The following is a 19907-nucleotide window of genomic DNA, read 5'->3' on the forward strand; positions in this document are numbered from 1 at the left end:
AGTCACGTGACCATGATGAACCCTCGTCGGGAAACAAGATACCGGAAGTGATGTGCACAAGCTCGCTGCTCGTTTCTGTTTTGCCCGTGTACTATTGCTTAAATGTGAGTACCTATCTTTTACCTGTTGTTACCAATAAAAAAAAATTAAAACGACTACACTATCGAGCATCCCTCTTGCCCTGTTTATGAGGTTCACCGCCTCCAGCGATCTTAAAGGGGACGCTACATTATTAGGACCAACATCATCTGTGAGACCATATTGGGGATGTTTTTCCAGGGGACACATAGCTGTTCCATTACAAAGCCTTCTCATATATATGCTGTTACCTTACAGCAGTAAGGTAAGGGGACACCCATTTATTTAGCTTCACAGAAGGGGAGAAGCCACTCATCACCGGCACTGCAGCGCAGAAATGTTTACCAGTACTTTACATTTTTAATTTTTATTTATGGATATTCAGTCACTATAAGTTGCACTTTATTTCTGAAACTGCTGCACGGACATTGATTTAATTTTTATTCAATTTTTTTGGATTGACTTTTATATATATTTTTTGTGATTTACTTTTTAATACCGTATACTGTGATTCATTATATATACCAATTTTTCTTTGATATATTTTATATAAAATTTTATAAAAAAATTTTTTGGAGCAATACTGAGTCACTATACATTTTGCACTCTATTTTGGAAAAGGGTTTTTTCACGGTCATTCTTTGTGAAATATATTGTGACTTCTTTTTTATTTTATTCTTATTGTGCATTGAAGATAGCTTTATTTGTTTATTTATGCATTTGTGTTTATTGCACTCCATCTAAAGCTTTTATGTGTACTATTGCCTCCTGTTAGTGTAGCTCAATACCTTTCCCACTTCTGCAGTTTATTCGTACACCGCAGCACTATTCTATTCTTTCTCTGCTTATCTGGGTTGTGATATTCCCTTCAGTGTCTGCAGCAGTACCCTCCCTTCTTTATTTATTTGGTTGGCGCAGGGATATTTTTCTTTATTATATGTGCTGGCTGCTGTTGTTTTTTTTTTGTTTGCGTTAGCGCAGATATTCGTTCACCCAGATTTATTTATTCAATAGTGTACCATTGTTGGTATCAGTAGGAGAGATAGTGCCTCATTGTTTGTGTAGGAGGAATAGTTCTCCGTTGTTGGTATTAGTTGGAGAAATAGTGCCTTGTCATTGGTGTCAGGAGGAGGAATAGTGCCCCGTTGTTGGTATCAGTAAGAGAAATAGTGCCCCGTTGTTGGTGTCGGTAGGAAGAATAGTACCCTGATATGTATAAATTGACCTATATTGCCTGGGGGTTGTCTGAAGAAATTTGATAGAATTTTGTCCTGTTGGACATCTACTGTATCAGAAAATATAGAGGTCTAATCTTGTTAATTCTATTTCTCTGCTGAAATATTCCATTATGATGCCCTGATTGGGATATGTCACATATGTGCCCTTATATTTAGCTTTTAATGGAAATGCTATTGTATGTATTGTGGGTTGTACCTTCACCAGCTGATGGGCTTCAAGTAAGCTTTTTCTGTACCTATGCAAGTTTGTGTTTTAATATCGGTGTGTATTGCTGACCCGTCAGTAGTTACCCTGTTCCATGCCATTTTGTGTTTTTTCTTTTTTTTTTTTATTAATAAAAGCACCTTTTAAAAAACATTGGTTTATATACCGGTTCAGCTCCCTGGAAGTGATAGGAACACTGGATTTCTGGCAAGATCAATATGTATTGTCTGTACTTGCTGAAAATATTCTTAGCCTGAAAATTGAATTTAAACAAATGCAGCCACCACTTTTAAGTACAGATGAGCTGCTATATATTACATTTCTGTTTTGGGTTTAGATATATATATTAATCTGCCCCTGTAAGACGTGTGTCAATAAGACTGTTGGGGAATATTCCGTGGCAAAATACTTTGAGGGAAAAAAGTTCTATTTGGTCTTTAAAGTATTTGCGGTCTCCATATAAAAGATCAAAACTGAACAAAATATTATGCAAGATAACAGTTCAAACCTGTTGATGAAGGTTAAATAGCAAAAACTGTAACTATGCAAGCAGTGCTAATTCGCATTTTATTTTTTCTTGCAGCTCTACTTGAACTCATAATTTAATTAAAGTACCTGCTCCACCTAGTGTCAACAAGACCTAACTACAATCATTTCTGTTTTCTGCAGGAGAGGGGAAAATAGATTAGTCAAATGGTAAATTTGTCTATTGCTTGTGTTGTTTTTTTCCAAAATTTGGTTCTGCAGCTGAAAGTATATAATAAACACATACAGGCACATTGTAATTAAAAATCCTAACTTACATTTTACAATAACGATTTAAACGGTCATAGACCTAGCGGGAAATGTATTTTATGATATATTTATTGTAACATTTTTTTAATCTTTTTTTTTTTTGTGCAAAATGAATGCATGAACAAAAAAGGAATGTGTTTATTTAGTACGAAAGAAAAGAATAAAAATGCTATAATAAATAAACCATAATCAATAATAAAAAAACAAGGCTATATATATTTTTTTCTTTTCCCACAGATATACAACGATCAACCAAAACTTTATGGCCACCGACCTAATATTGGGTAGGTCCTCCTTTTACCGTCAAAACAGACCTGACCCATAGAGGCATGGGCGCTACTAAAACTCTGAAAGGTATGCTGTGCTGTCTGGCACCAAGACGTCAGTAGGAGATCCTTTAAGTCATGTAAGATGCAATATGGGGCCTGCATGAATCAGTGACTGTGACAATGACTTCTTTTTCCAGCACATCCCGTAGATGCTTGATTGGATTGAGACCTGGAAAATTTGGAGGCCAAGTCAAAGCCTCAAACTCATTGTTGTGTTCCTCAAACTATTCTTGAACTATTTTTAGTGTGGCAGGGTACATTATCCTGCTGAAAGAGGCCACTGTCATCAGGGAATACTGTTTGCATTAAGTGGTGTATTTGGTCAGCAACAACTTTTAGGTAGGTGGTATATGTCAAAGTAACATCCACATAAATGGCAGGACCCAGAGTTTCCCTACTACACACCTGTGAGGCTCCATAGGTGATCCGAAGTGTCCTTGGTGTCGCGATCACCTAGGATCCTAAATGCACATGTTTGGGACTGCCCAAGTATTGCAAACTTTTGTCTGGATGTTTTTGAATGAATTAATATTAGGTTGCAGTTGTCACTTCCAGCTTCCTCATGCCGCATACACATAACCAGACTTTTTGGCAGAAAAGGTCAGACGGTCTTCCCGACGGAGTTCCGAAGGACTTTCGACGGAGTTATGACAGACTTCCAACCGAACGGACTTGAGCACACACGACCGGACCAAAGTCTGTTAGTTTTCAATGTGATGACGTACGACGGGACTAGAAAAGGAAGTTCAATAGCCTGTAGACAATAGCTGCCCTTGCGTCGCATTTGGGCCGTCAGACCAGCATACAGACGAACGGTTTTCCCGATAGAAATTGATCCCGTCAGACAGATTGAAACATGTTCTATTTCTAGGTCCGTCTGAATTTTTTTAAGAAAAAAGTCAGATGAAGCCCACACACGATCGTAATATTAGACCGAATGATTCCGTCTGACCTTTTCTACCGGTGTGTACGCGGCATCAGAGTGGGCCCTTCTGGGGATTCATGAGGATGAGCAGCGCCATCATCATGCTAAATTGCCGATCTATGTTTTATATTATGCCAAAAAAAAATATAGTCCTTAAATGGACCTCCTCAAATCAACCTATGGTGTCCTCCTAGGAAGCAATGATGGATGGTGCCCTGCCTATGTATAAACTTACTTATATTAATCAAGGCTGTCTCTGGAAATATGACAGTCTGGTCTCCTTGGACCTCAAGTTGGGCTATGTTTGCCTAATCTCATCTCTCACCCTAGCTTTTTTTCTCCTTCCTTCCCATTCTCCTTGATCTCTTGCTTTTTTTCCTTTCCCTGCCCCCTTATTACCTGCCTCAAAGGTCATTTTTGGTTGATGGATACTTAACTAGGTGTTATTCTGTGTCTCATGTGTTTGTGCTGGGAATTTATGTCTTTTTTTTCTGTAAATGTATGTGGTATATGCTTCATGGCTATCATGTACCTGGTGAATACTGGAATGTTGTAGAGGCCTCTCTTGCACCTCCTGCAAATGAATGGCATGGAGTGGCATGAGTGCCGGAGTAGCTGGCTGGTAAAGTTCACTCTTAGGTAGAGGAAACTGAGGGTCGCAGTCCTAAGAAAAGGAAGCAGATTGACACCAGAGCAGGAGATGCTAGCAAAGCCGGTATGTAGGCAGCGACCAGCGGCAGCTGGGTAACCCCGGACTGAACCAGAACAGTCAGAGCAAGTCCAGGAAGGAGGTGCCTCTGGGTGTAGACTGTAAATATTATATTTAATAGAAACATGGTTAAAAGCACTCACTTTGTAATAATGATAATCAGGTGATGTATAGATCCCATAAGAACGAAGGGGAGAAGAGCCTCAATGTGTAGTCATTCCCGTCATTCACACTGGGGAGTCCTGTCAGGATGTGTTCACTCCTGGTGGCTATGTTGGTATCCAAAACTGCAGGTGTTGACAGCGCGCATTCATCCGAGGCGTGGAATGCACACGGGGCTCCAGGTGAAGGGAGATGACGTCACAGAGGGTGCGACGCGTTTCCTGAGCAGGCAATACCGTAGGTGATAGGACGGCTGCGCTCCTTTGTCAAGCTGCGATCACTAAAATGTAAACAAACAGCGGTAACGAGATGTTACCGGGTTCTCCTCCTCACACACCGATCGTGTGTGAGGAAGAGATTGTGGTAACATCTCATTACCTCTTACAGTGTACACCAATCACACTGATTGCCCCCTCAATAAAGAGGACCTGTCACCACCCCTCATAGTACCTGTCACTCACAGTCCATCAGAGTACATGTCATAGTCCATCAGAGTACCTGTCATAGTCCATCAGAGTACCTGAGTACCTGTCACAGCCCATCAGAGTACCCGAGTACCTGTCCCAGTCCATCTGAGTACCCGAGTACCTGTCACAGACCATCTGAGTACCAGAGTACCTGTCACAGTCTATCAGAGTACCCGAGAACCTGTCGCGGCCCATCAGAGTACCCGAGTACCTGCCACGGTCCATCCGAGTGCCTGTCACGGCCCATCAAAGTACCCGAGTACCTATCATGGCCCATCAGAGTACCCGAGTACCTGTCACGGCCCATCAGAGTACCCGAGTACCTGTCACAGCCCATCAAAGCACCTGAGTACCTGTCACAGCCCATCAAAGTACCCGAGTACCTGTCACAGCCCATCAGAGTACCCGAGTACCTGTCCCAGTCCACCTGAGTACCCAAGTACCTGTCACAGTTGATCTGAGTACCGGTCCCAGTCTGAGTAGCCGAGTACCTCTCACAGTTCATCCGAGTACCTGTCACAGTTCATCTGAGCACCAGAGTACCTGTCACAGTCCATATGAGTACCTGAGTACCTATCACCGCCCTTCAGAGTACCTAAATACCAGTCACCAGGCCATCAGAGTACCCGAGTACCTGTCACCAGGCCATCAGAGTAACCGAGTACCTGTCACCAGGCCATCAGAGTACTCAAGTACCTGTCACCAGCCCATCAGAGTATCAGAGTACCCGAGTACCTATTTGCAGCCCATGCCTCATAGAATATATATACATTGGGGTGTTTCCAAAATGGGGTCATTTTGTGGTTAATTGCATTGTCCTGGTGCTCCAGGACCTTCAAAAGTGTGATAGGTAGGAATGAAATGAGATGTGTCATTTATGCTCCTAAAACGCCTGAAGGTACTACTTCAATGTTCAGCCTCTCTATGTGAGCAGGCTGTGTAAAAGTCCTACACATGTGGTATCGCCATACTCGGGAGGAGTAGCAGAATGTGTTTTGGGGTGTAATTTTTGCTATATACATGCTATGTGTTAGAAATATCTTATAAATTGACTACTTTGTGTAAAAAAAAAATGTGTTTTAATTTTTTTCCACATTTTCCAAAAACGTCTGGAAAAAAATGAACCGTTCAAAAGACTCATTATGCCTCACAGATTATACATTGGGGTGTTTGTTTTCCAAAATGGGGTAATTTTATGGGAAATTCCATTGTCCTGGCACTCCAGGGCCTTCAAAAATGTAATAGGTGGTTGAGAAATGAGATGCGTAATTTTTGCTCGTAGAACGTCTGAAGGTACTAATTCAAGGTTCTCTGTATGTGGCCAGGCTGTGTAAAAGTCTCACACATGTGGTATCGCCATACTCGGGAAGAGTAGCAGAATGTATTTTCGGGTGTAATTTGTTGTATGCATATGCTGTTTGTGAGAAATAACCTGATAATATGACAATTTTGTAAAAAAAATTAATAAATAAATAATAAAAAATAATAATAATAATAAAAAAAATAATTAAAAAAAATCTTAATTTTGCAAAGAATTGTGGGAAAAAAATACAACTTAAAAAAACTTAGGCCAAAATTTATGAAGACAAATTACTAATTAGCAAAAATTTATGACAAAGAAAAAGGCATTTTTTTCACAAAATGTACGTTTTATTTTTTTTATACCACAAAATTGGTCTGGTCAGGAATGGGGTGTAAGTGCACTGTATTGAGGTGGTTAATAATTTGATAAGTAAAACTGCTAATATGATTTAGATTAACTAACTACACAGGGCTAATGTGCAAATGTTATCACTATCCTGGAGTTCTTCTTTAAAGTACAGTTAAACCTTCTTCCAAGTTTAGGCCCATCTGCAGATTGATTGCCCAGGCGGCAATGAATTCTGAACATGGGTGAAAGATCATCGTGGCACAATGTGGTGCCATGAAAGTATGCTGACCTATGCATGTGAGGTTCACTGTACATAAATGCTGACAGACAGGGACAAGGGTTTATTGAAGAAGAGATTAAAAGGGTCTCTTCTGTCATAAAAATCCTACCTTTTTTTTAGGTTTACTTTTACTGCAATAGACTAACAGGAGATAACAAAAGTACATACATTTTAATGTGTCAAAATAATAATCTACTGACTGTCAAGGAATCCTATAATGGTGGGGCAGTGGGGAGTCATAATAGACCTTCACAGCAGCAATTAAGCCAAGGCCTTTATTTTTTGGGAATAAAGGGATCCGGATGTCATGGATAAAGATTACAAGATTGTACATAGATTTACCTTCTGTTACCCTTTATTATTCTATGCTAGTATTTTAGCTTTCAGAGAAACTAATAGGGAGTATTGTACAAGCAATTTTCAAATAAAATCAAAAAAAAAAAAAAAAAAAAAAAACTCCTTTATAAGTAATAGCCATGTCTCTTTAAGTCTTTAAGTTGCATTTTGTGACAAGTTCTGTTTTAAGAGGAGCACAGAATCAGTGTGCCACTTTCTTTATTAATTTGTGGTTTCAGATGCACTTTATGGAAAATAAAACCCATATCTGCTGTAGCACTTCCAAGAACTCCAAGAGCTAACAGGAAACAATTAGCCATGCAACACACTAGACAATACACAATTGAATTGTTCTGAACAAGAAGAGCTATTATGATTGCTGTTATGATGCATCTTCAAAAAATTAAAGAAACCTATACTAATCTGACCCACTATGTTAAATTTATTACAATATAACAACTAAAATATGCAGTCGACAAACAAATATAAACATGCAGTCGACAAACAAATGCAACTAGAATAAAATAATATCTAACTTTCCTATTAGAAATATTTTTAACTCAGGAAGGATTAAATAGTTGAAAAATGTCTCTTTGCTTTCAGAAGTGTAAAGATTATGGTGCAGTTTGATATGTACAGTGCATTAATCGTCCATTATCCATGTAGCACTACCCCCGAAGGAGCCGCTTGGTAAATTGAGTTCTCTGTTCTGCGACTCAACTCCAAGAACAACCTCTGACACACCTGGTTGAATGAAAGTTAGTGCAAGCACTTAAAGTGGAAGTAAACTCCCCTATCGTTTTCAGCCAAGGAAGCTGCCATCTTTGCCTCTGTTTAATCTTCAACTGCTATGGTGCTGCACATGTGATTCGTTATGACATCAGCCATTGGATGGTTTGATAGTTTGGGTGAGAGCACAGCCAATGTGCAGTTAGCATTCCAGGCATGCCTATTTTTTTTTTTTTTACTGTTTAAATCCATGGGTTTACTTACACTTTAAAGGAACACAAGTATAGATAACTTGAACTTGGCTGTGAATTAGCACCAGGAAATAGACACAAGATTATTTAGGTGGTAAATTAGCTCAATGTATTGGTACAAGTTACAATAAATAGTGGTTTGAGCAGAAATTAGTACACAGAACATAGGTGCAGACACAATCTGCTAGACAGTATAATCACTGTGCCAAACTAACTTAAAATAGAGTTCTGTACCACTAGACTGGAAATAAGTACATAAATAAGCAAAGTCAGCAATAAACAGTGCATATAAAGCATTAAATGCAATGTAACTAGTCTAGAGTGCACCCTAGGAGAATTACTAGGACATGGCACAATATCCCTTGAGAGGTACCTCTTAGCATAAGGGATAGGCAAAGATCTCTGTGTAGCAGCTGTAGAGGAGCAGCCTTTAGTTCGAATTCTTCAGCCGGCTAGTGCTGGGGCCCAGTTGTACCGTTGGTGCACATGAGAATACTCCTAGTCAAGCCTGCAGGCAGCAATAAGGCTACTTCCTGAAGGGCTGTTTCTCTAGCAGCAGATAGTAAATCCCCAAAGCAGTAGCTCACCATCCCAAAATACACAGCAATTAGTACACTCTCTCCTCTGCACCCAGGTGACTCTGTATGTTGGCACCTCTGAACTTAGCATCCCGGATTCTGCTCACGCCGCAAATATGCAGCAGTGATAGTGCACATTGGACAGTGATCTGTACTCTTTGGGATACCTCATGCCAAGAGGAAGCTGTGTCCTGTACAGCATGAGAAAATTCAGCTTTTGCCCTCCTCCTGGTAATCTCCTTCTGGGAAATGCAGTTCAAAAGTTCGATTACAGTAGGGTCTCTTTCTTCTGGACTACAGTTCCCACAGTACAGTGCTACCTCACTCAGTCTGTCAGTCAGTGAGTCTCCATACTTAGCCAAGCACCTGTCTACATTAACTGTGCACTCCACAAATCTGGCCTTTGTGGAAGAGTGGCAAGAAGAAAGCCATTGTTAAAAGAAAGCCATAAGAAGTCCCATTTGCAGTTTGCGAGAAGCCATGGGGGGACACAGCAAACAAGTGGAAGAATGTGCTCTGGTCAGATAAGACCAAAAATTATAATCTAGAAAATATAGAAACATATTATACATCTGTCAAACATAAAATAGCAATAAAGCAGGGGGAAAGGCATCCATAGTTGTTGGAGTACTTGGAGTGCAGAAAAGAAAAGTCTGATCAGTGAAGGTGTGTTGCAGAACCACATACATGAAAACCCGGGGCGCAGTTGTAGTCACTGAAGATGGAAAAGGGGATATTTGATAGTATGCGGTATATCAAGTTTGAATTAAATCCAATCAAATACAGCATTGCATATGACCAGCGCATAAATCTACCTTAGAGTATGCTGTACCTTACAGTATTCTTTTCTATATTATATGCTGAATGCGTAGTTGTCTTTCAAGCAGTTTGAAACTCAGTATATCTAGTCCCCGTCTGAAGAGTTCACAAGGAGAGATCTAAATAGAGACGTTTTATTTTATGACACATTTGACGGATCAAGAGAGGCTGCGATTCATCCAATCAAATGAATATATCTGATTGAAAAACATATGCATTTTATAAAGTTCAAGGACCACGCACCTGTGGTCCTGTGAGCTTCAGGTGTACTGTAGTTCCTGAACAATACAGGGGTAGTGGTTGATGCCAAAGCCTCATAGAGGTCCTGTCGTTTCTGTGTTACTTTTTTTTAGGCAGTGGACCAATGGCCATCTAATAAAATAAAAGTACCAATAGTATGTTTAGCAGTAAATATATCCTAATCCATCCAGCAGAGCCTAGGACCTACCTGAAACATAGGTTGTCTGAAAGTAAAGTGCAGATGTGTCCTGTATCCAGTTTTAATGTGCGTGTCCAAGCGCCATAGAGGTGAATGGTATCTCACCTCTATTATATAGGGCCATTAATTGGACCAATAGATCCCCCCCCCAAGAACCCTTGGGAGTAGGACATGGCTGGGAGGAGGCAGTGCCAGATACTGTAATCCTCAGCAACCCTGATGAGCCTGCTTCACATGCCTCCACAAATTCCTCATGTTTCAAAGCCTGTGAAAGGACCCAAGAATATGTGGCATAAAGGGAAAGAAGCACTATTGGTTGGCAACCCTCCTTTACCACCGTTATAAGTGAAAAGTCTCAGAACTCATCCCATCCCCACAGAGATTGCAGACAGTAGTTGAAATCTCTTGAGGACACCATAAAGAGGAGTTTATCGAACGCTTTTCACAACTCTGGTAGGTCACAGTGTCCTGGAAAACATAGTTTTGAGGCTTCTGTTGTTCAAGAGAGGAGCGGTGGAGAAGGCGGCTGTTTAAGTGATGCATTTTTGAATTTTTTTAGTTCTCACCGTCCAGGGTGTGTCAGCTTCCACATCCCATCAGCAGCATCTGCATCACATGATGGATGATTATTTAGGGGCGAAAACAGACGTGGAGAGCTTTCCAGTCAACGATCCACTGGCTTACTGGGTCATGAGAATAGACCACTGGCCAGAATTTGCCCAGTATGCTGAGCTGCTGGGCTGCCCTGCATCCAGCATGCATTCCGTGCTGCTGGTGGTTTTGTTACTGATCATAGAATGTGTCTGTCCATAGACTCCGTGGACCGTCTGACTTTTATAAAAAATTAATCAGTCCTGGATTACCAGCATCTATGAACCCCCTGATGCCGATGTCGGTGATTAAGTGTTTTTGGGATGTGGAATCTCTGCAGGACTTCTAGGCTGCTTAATGTTGTGGGTGTTGATTTAATCAGGAAGAATGTTTTGGTGTAGGTTTCATGGGCACAATTAACACCCAACGAACAATTTTTCCGCACCTGTTTGACTGGGACTGTATTTTTTTTCCCGCTGCAGCATATGGGACAGAGAAATTTGCCGGCTATAGTCTACAGCTGGTAGTGTGCTGCCGGCAGATGTGTTACAAGGACCTAGGACACCCTGCTCTATGGAAAAAGACTTCAATTGCGCAACCAAAATTAAATAAACCAGCGAGCAATCATGCTGCAAACTTCAAGTCTCCAGTGGTAATGAGGATGGAGCAGATGATGATGTCACTGACTGGACTTGGGTGCCGGGTAGAACAGAGGAGGAAAGTGAAGGTGAGGCACAACCCCAACGAGGCAGCCATCATGGAACTGTAGAGATCACTCTGAAAGACCAAAGACAAATAAAGGTGCTGCAACAAAAAAAAAACTGAATATATGGCTTATATAGATATGAAAAAAGACTTCAATTGCTCAACCAAAATTAAATAAACCAGTGAGCAATCATGCTGCAAACTTCAATATGTGAGCAAATAAATCAGTGACTGAAAGATTAATTGTGCTACACAAAAAAAATATTTAAATAAATATATCCCTAAATGTGCAAAAAAAAAAAAAATATATGAGTTAATCTGTTGCACAATATTGACCAAAGACGTCCTTGATACAAACAAATCACTCTCAATGAGGGTCAATGTGAATTGATATAATGAAAAGCGTTTCCATCTTCTGTGATATAGCAAACGTAGCCAAATAGTAGCGATTCTTTCTCCGCTTCAGATGAAAGCACCGCATTTGTTCCAACGAATATAAGCCCAAACACTAAAAAATATAATCAGGTGGCCGCTTACCAGATCCAGGGATCACATAGGCGTAGATAAAAGTAGATCCACCACACTGGGCTATAGTTCCTTCCGATTCCTCGGTAAAGATTATTCACTCCTCAAGTGCACAGCAATCTCTCCCCCGCTCAGTACCGGTTAGCACACAGCACTTCCTCTGCTTCAGTGACTGCAAGCACGCCACAATCACTCAACACATTCACTGAGGCCAAATGTTCACAAAGGAAAGCATATGCATCCACATAATAAGTGACAGTTGCATGGATGGGAACAGCTGCTTCTTCCCATGCAACTGTCACTTTTCATGTGGATGCATATAACTATATTTTGGGATTGCGCCCCCTATTGCTAATAATACTATCCAAAATTCCTATAGTGCTTGTGCTATATATATATATATATATATATATATATATATATATATATATATATCTCCCAAAAAAAGTTTTAAATCCGCAAAATATATTAATATCTATCTACCATTTCATGGTTCACAACATATATTCCTCTAAGTGTAATATTCTCCCTGGGGACCCCTCCAAAAAATTCACAATTCAGACTTATACCCTAAAAAAACATATACGTAATGAAAAAAATATATATATAAAATTAAATAATAGTCCTTATATGCAATGGTTCTTTAATCCGGATCACCCTGCTGTAATATGGATCCAATTCACTCCGATTAATAATCCACTGGTTTCAAACATCCTTGTATCACTGTATGGCAATAATCAAACAACTCAATGTATTTAGGTTCTATGAATATTTTACTTGAACCAATAAAAGGGGAAGTTGTCACAAGAGCAGGTAATAAATCTGCTGAGTTCTAGGCAACAGCGCCAACTAAGCAAAATAATTCCTCCGAAAGACACAATATTTTAACAACGATAACACTATATACACATATATATATATATATATATATATATATATATATATACACACACATACACTTCCTTTAAAGATAATGTTCCACCTTAGATGGATGTCTCAGTTAACAGCTTATACTGTCACACTATAAAGATTGAACCTGGCCAGCCTACACGCTATCCTAGGAAGGGAGAGCAGGTCTAAAGAAGAGTAATATAGGGGCCTTGCTATAAGTAATGGCAATAAAGTCTACGTTGCAGATCTGATGTTCTTCACCGGCTAGTCAGCGCTTGTTAACTGTAATCTTTTTGGGTATAGTGAGGACAGTAGATTCTTTGTAGAGAAGAAAGCTAAAGGTTTATGAGCACAGTGTTCAAATAAAGCAGTAAAGTGTTCTTGGAGTAGAGCTGTCTGTGCAAAGTGTCCTAATGTGACAGTGGTAAAGAATGGATAAAGGTCAAGCAATTTGCCCTCTCACCAAATGACCAGATCTCCCCCATGTCTTCCAAACAGGAACTTGTGTAGCGACACACATGCAGTGGATTCACTGTTCCGATCTCCTGATGTGAAGCTTGCCACACACATGGACAGGCAGACGACTGGAGTGGTGCTGGAAAGGATGTCCGACAGAGAACAACGGAGCTAGGCCCCTCAGGCCACGGGTTGGAAGTAAAACTCTGTGTGCTAGGCCGCGACCTCTCTCTCCCTGTTGCACAGAGAGGTCCGTCTTGCGCCAGGTCAGGAGGAAGAGACGACCCCACCCCCCCCCCACTGTGTTAGCTTCTGCTGCTTTTATAGCTACTCACAGCAATCTTCAGATGGCAGCAAAGATCCCTGGGAAATGTAGTCTTGGCACAAAATCGTGCAAAGCAATTATCGGATGGGGGGACTATTTGTACCACAATCCTTTTACTTTGAAATGCTAGAAGGTACGGTGCTTTATGCTTGTAGTCCATATTGCTACATAAGTATGCACAGGATACTTCAAATGATGCTTACCCAGGCTTACCCTCTTCCAGCCCTGACAGCTCTATGATGTCCATAACTGCTACTACTGCCTTCTCTGCCACTTCTTTGCTATCCAAAATATTCTTATCTTAGACATTGACCCACCACTGATATGGCAGAATCTGTGTATGTGTGCTTGCGTTATATCATGTAAATCACCCCATTCCATTCTTTGCATTTTACAAACCCTAGATTGGGCCAAGAATGTACATTGGACTAAGCAGGTGCTGCAGGCATTATACATAAAAAATATTTGAACAGGGAAAGAGTTTTTTTTCGCAGAAGGGATACACTTTGGAGCATATTTATAAAGCAGTGAATATGGATTTCACCAAAAATTGACTGCAACTGAATAAATCACACGTTTCAAACATATGCCCCTGGAAGACGATTTTTTTTTTTTCTTACTTCCTGTTTAGTTATATAATGGCAAGTGAAGGGAAATCCCTGAAATGGGACACAGATGTGGATAAAAAAAAAAATCTGACAGGGGTTATAACCCACCCTTACTCTATCTAAAATAAAAAGAGAAAGTTTTTCTTATAGCAGTTCACAAATTTTACGTCTGTAGAAAATGTTAGCATGTTTCTGAGAAATTGTACACTAAATAAAGAGGTGTAAAATGACAAGCAAAACATGACACAGCAGGACCTTCTACAATAAGCTCACAATCTAGGATGCTCTTTATGTGTCTTTAAAAAAAAATATAGAATGCTAAAATGGCATTTTAATGAAGTATTTAAAGGTTGCCAAACTTTAAGATTAGTCAATACTATAATAACATGAACCCCATTGAAAGAAGTTTGGAAAGATACAAACACGTTTTCTAAAGATAAGTACAAATAATTATAAACCACAGGCTTCTTGTATACGACTTACAATTTGTATGAAAATAAAAATCTTTTTTTCATTCAGCAGATGACACCCTGCTGGTCTGGAAGGAAGGTGGTTGTATTGTGCAAATTTAGCAATGTACTTTGCTGGATTAAGTTAAAAATCAATTAATTACAAGTGTTTCCATATAAAAGCCATTGAGATATACAATAGTTTGTTCAAACAGCTTCCCCAGTCAGTGTCCTGGAGAAGTGGCACATCTTTTTTTTTAGCAAAAGGGTAATTATGTTGTAAAACATATATATAAAGGACTGCGCTTCATAGCATGTCATTATCACAAACACGTTTAGATCTACCAGGCAGCTAGCCATACAATGGTAAGAATGACTAGCTTAGGGTATCCTCTTATTATATCTTTATCCATTCTGTCCCAAGGCTTCCTTTTTTCATTTTCAAAGTCTATCCGCAAATCAGAGAACGATGAGGTTTTGCTAGATACAATTGCTCTAAGAAAAGCATTACGCAATGGAGACACGACAGATAAATCTTTAGCCAATTCACCAGATCATTACTTAGCAGACGAAAGCTCAAACATGAAAGAGGAAGAGGAAAGAAGTATAAAGGTAAGTGAAACATCTTTCATTTTAAATGTGAACTAAATTTGTTTTACAACCTATTAATACATAACCAGCTTCCTATACCTAAGCTAATGGATCTACAGTATTTATAAAAAGTTGCTCTTACACATTCTGACTGTATTCTGCTTAATACATTAATTTCCTATGACCACCAGCTCCATTTAGTGGCCATAATGCTGGATTTTTCCCTATTAGGTATTTCTGGAAAAATACCACATTATGGCCACTAGCTTGGGCTGACAATCAGGAAACCAATATATTAAGCAAAATACGAACAGAATGCATGAGGGCTGGGTGAATGCTTGTGACATTATTCTTGCAAACTAGAATCTTTTGTGATAGCATTTTAAATCCTTGTTGATGTGTATAGCTTGTCAATTTATATGGAAACATGAGAAGCCAATATTTGTTCGTTATATATGCAGGTTCTGCTTCCTGCTTGAAAGTGCTCCACATTGACTGCATTTCTCTGCTCCTCTTTCCAAATGCAAATCTATGGGTCTGGCCTGACATCAATGAAAACAGGCTTTCTAAATTCATATCGCAGAGCAAGGGAATAACATATTAAATATGGTAAGAGGAGAAAAATTAAAACAAAAATAGTAAAGAAAAAAAGAAAGAAAGGGAGCACAAAAAATAAAAAATAAAAAAAATAAAAAAAGAAGAGTAGTGGCAGATTCTAAAATATAAACGCGCAAACAAAGAAATGTAACCAAGCTAATTTTTCAAATGCATTTTAAAGGACAGTAAAGTTTGATACAGACTAAAAGTCAGCTGTTCTACAATATGATGCTCAAGTTACATTTCAATGCACAAATGCATGGTAGTATTGCAGATTTTCAGAGGGAAGAGGCACTCCTAGAAGCATATTTTTTGAGAGATGTTGGGCAGTTACTAAATTCTTCTTCCATGTTTATCATGTATGTATCCTTCTTGAAAGATGAAGCAGGAATCACATTTAGTATGGTATAAAGCAGGGGTAGGCAACCTGGGGCCCTCCAGCTGTTGCAGAGAAAAAGTCCCATCATGCCTCTGGGAGTAATTGTAACTGCCAGTCTGGAGGGTCCCAGGTTGCCTTCCCCTAGTATAAAGGAAATCAGACTTTTAAGGCCCGGCTCACACTATAACCTACATAAGAACCACATTGCATTCTTGTGCAATTCACATTTGATTCAGTATGGTGCGATTTGAGCCAATTGATTTTGAATGAGCTGAAAACACACCGCTTTGCACCAGAGAAGTGCAGGCACCTTTTTTGGTGTCACCCTCAGTGGATTGCAAACACAGTGCAATATCCACACTGCTGTGTTAACCTACAGCTGGATCTTCCAGACACAACCAGTTAAAGAGGAAGTAAACCCTGATGGGTTTTACTTCCTCTTTATTTCCCTGCAAAGGTAAAGCATAATGGGCTACTATGCATCGCATATGCATTATGTGTCACTTACCTGAAACCGAAGCCTGCAATGTCACCGCTGTCCCCACTAGCAGCGAGCGTCCATCTTCACTCTTCTTCCTTCCAGGGCCACGAACTCCGGCTCTGTGACTGGCCAGAGTTGCACAGGAGCTGTCAGTCACAGCATGACCCCCTTTAGAAAAGGCATGATCTGCCCGTTCTAAAGTGCACATGTGCTGTAGACATCAGCGCACGGCTTTATTGTAAATATCTCCTAAACCGTGGAGGTTTAAGAGATATTTCCAGCACCTACAGGTAAGCGTTAACATAGGCTTACCTGTAGGTAAAAGTGGTTGTACAGGGTGTACAACCACTTTAAAGGATTAGAAAAAGTAAGTAAGCTAGTTAACAATGCATATGGTAACAACTAAAAAACAGAAAATACTTATGAATGTTAAGAACATCGCAAATTATTGATAAAAAAAAAAATACATCTATAATGTGAAAAAGTGTAACTATAATAATGATGATTTTTACAAAGCATAGTCCCCTACTTTGAAGGAATTGTAGGGTTGGATACAAAAGTAAACAAAGTTGAAATCCGGGAACACAAAGTAGCTTCCTGGATAAGCTGGTCCAAACGTTTGAATAAAAAAAAAAAAAAATAGATTCTAGAAGCTTCTTACATATTAATGTCCTCACAGATAAGAGAAACAAATCCTCCATTACATTTTTTCAGTTTATAAAAGAGTATAAAACATTATAATTTTTATTCCTGTCTCATCCTATATTGTAATTTGGCCTTCTCTCTTTTTTCAGCCAGCCTGTCATAGTTTAACCACAATTCTCAAGATTCTACCCGAGTTTTCCATGCTTTCACTGGAAAGAAATGGACTATAAATTACAATGGATAATTCAGGCAGAAGCTCTGAAGCAAGATACCACAATTAAACTGATGGGGAAGTTATTGCTGCTCAAAGAAAAGCAGGGGAGATAGGATCTAGCAGACAATTTCTCTGCCAAAGTCATACTATGACCATGCAAAGGTTGCACAATTTGTTTATAGCTTGCCACCTGCTGGATTCAAGAGATGAATGAGATATATATATATATATATATATATATATATATATATGTGTTCCATACATGTCTGCTCAGAAGTGGTGTGATCGTAACATCCAGTGGGTTGATGATATTCTAGACGCAGGGGTGCTCAACCTGTGGCTCTCCAGCTGTTGCAAAACTACAAGTCCCATCATGCCTCTGCCTCTGGGTGTCATGCTTGTGGCTGTCGGAGTCTTGCTATGCCTCATGGGACTTGTAGTTCCGCAACAGCTGGAGAGCCACAGGTTGAGCACCCCTGTTCTAGAGAATGTCTCACCCAAGTCTTCCAAGTTGTCTAACCAATACGATATTCCCTCTTAACTCTTTTGGAACCAAGTTTTTGGCCTAATTTCTTCTGTTACAGGTATACTAACTTTCCCCAATCCAGCTTTGGCCCTGCTAAATCTGGAATTTGGAAACTTTCTACCTTCCTTTCGTTTGGTAGTTGCTCACATACTGTTAGCATCCAGATCTGTAATAACCAGAAATTGGAAAAAAAAAAAAAAAAAAAAAAAAACAAGGTCCCCAAATTGTCTGAGGTGGTTATGTCCATTAACCTTACTTATGAATATGAAAAACTGCTCTCAGTGAATGTTGATATATTAGGAAAGTTTGCGAGATCGTGACAACCGTGGTTATCCTGGGTTAATGCCCAGTTGTATATATTTTGTTATAGACATCCCATTTCTTTAAGCCTCGTACAAATGTCTGAGCTATACAGTCTGTCGCTGTATCTATATATAATTACATATATAAAATATATTTTCATTTTACTGTAGACATGATATACAGTATGTAGGTATTTGGTGGGCAGTCTCTGATACAATATATATTAAAAAAGGGGTAAAGTAGGAGTTTACACACACACACACACACACACACAAAAAAAGGAAGAACCCTTTATTACAATCCGATCTGATATATACATACAATTAGAAAAAGTATTGGGACACCTGCCATATATATATATATATATATATATATATATATATATATATATATATACACACACATATACACACACACAAAGCTTTAATGGCATCCCAGTCGTAGTCCATAGGGTTCCATATTGAGTTGGCCCACCCTTTGCAGCGATAACAGCTTCATCTCTTCTGGGAAGGCTGTCCACAAGGTTTAAGGGCGTGTATGGGAATGTATGACCATTCTTCCAGAAGCACATTTGTAAGGCCAGGCACTGATGGACGAGAAAGCCTGGCTTGCAGTATTGGCTCAAATTCATCCCAAAGGTGTTCTATCGGGTTGAGGCCAGGACTCTGTGCAGGCCAATCAAGTTCCTCCATCCTAAACTCACTCATTCATGTCTTTATGGACCTTGCTATAAACTTCATGCAGCTGAGACAACATACAGCATTGAGTGCTGTGTTCTGGGTTCCTTCACGTCTCATATCTGGAACAGAGTCTGAGCGGTGCTCAGCTATTCAAAGAAAGATGCATTCTAGAAATGAATACACAGCTTAATCTGATTGGCTGAGTCAGAGGTTGTGACATCATCAGCCAGCCTCTCGAATGAAGCTTGGTATTTATTGTTAGAATACATTGTTTTCCATGAATGGCTGAGCACCCATCAGATGTGTGTTATGACACAGGAAGTCTCGGTTCAAATCCGATACACAGTGAGCTATGTAGCCACAGCAACATACAGTTTACACTGCACATCCAGGGGCCTCACATGTTCATGAGGGACATAGTTTGGGCCAAGCTGGCCCAAACTATGTAAAGTGTAAGTGTAACAAAAAGCTGGAGTCCAGCTTTAAAAAGGCACAGGAACACATTAGAAGTTCAGCAAGAGCAATGGCAGTGGAAGACATCCAATGTGCCCTCACGCATGCATACACACCCACTCTAATTGTTAGCAAGTACAGTCTGGAAAACTGAACTGCAAACTGCTCAGCGTCCACCAAAAACTTAAAGTCACTCTTGGTAAATCTGCCCTTTAAAGCGGTTCTGCACTCATAATAAAACATTTGCCCATTCTGTTGCCTCTAGACCATATATTTGATAATGCCACCTGTTTTTTTTTTTTTGATTCATCTACCTTTTGTAATCCGTAGTAGTTTATTTTCATCCCCTACGGCGATGGGCGGTCTCTTGCGGGGATCAGCATCATTTCCTGCTGAACCCCGCACTGTCTCCTGGGATCTCGTTCAAGTAATCCCAGGAGAAATTGCGGCTAATGCACCCGACATCTCGCGTGATTTCGGCTATTACAGCTGTATTA

General features: G+C 39.7%; 1 protein-coding gene across 3 annotated transcripts in view; it reads left to right on the forward strand.

Moving 5' to 3' along the window:
• The window catches only part of PMCH (pro-melanin concentrating hormone), a 64362-nt gene that overhangs the window by 33030 nt on the left and 11425 nt on the right, over positions 1–19907 (forward strand). For 2 of the 3 annotated variants that reach the window (XM_077472202.1, XM_077472203.1), the window contains exons 2-3: positions 2554–2670; positions 14966–15153. In XM_077472202.1, coding sequence (XP_077328328.1) covers positions 2646–2670; positions 14966–15153 — 213 coding nt within the window. In that variant the 5' untranslated portion in view covers positions 2554–2645. Of the gene's footprint in view, positions 1–2553; positions 2671–11064; positions 11310–13201; positions 15154–19907 lie in introns of those variants that run through there. The other variant, XM_077472201.1, reaches the window with a different exon arrangement.

This window comes from Lithobates pipiens, unplaced genomic scaffold (genome assembly GCF_037356315.1).
Source record: "Lithobates pipiens isolate NorthernLeopardFrog02 unplaced genomic scaffold, aLitPip1_a1.2 Scaffold_8, whole genome shotgun sequence".
Lineage (NCBI taxonomy): Eukaryota > Metazoa > Chordata > Amphibia > Anura > Ranidae > Lithobates > Lithobates pipiens.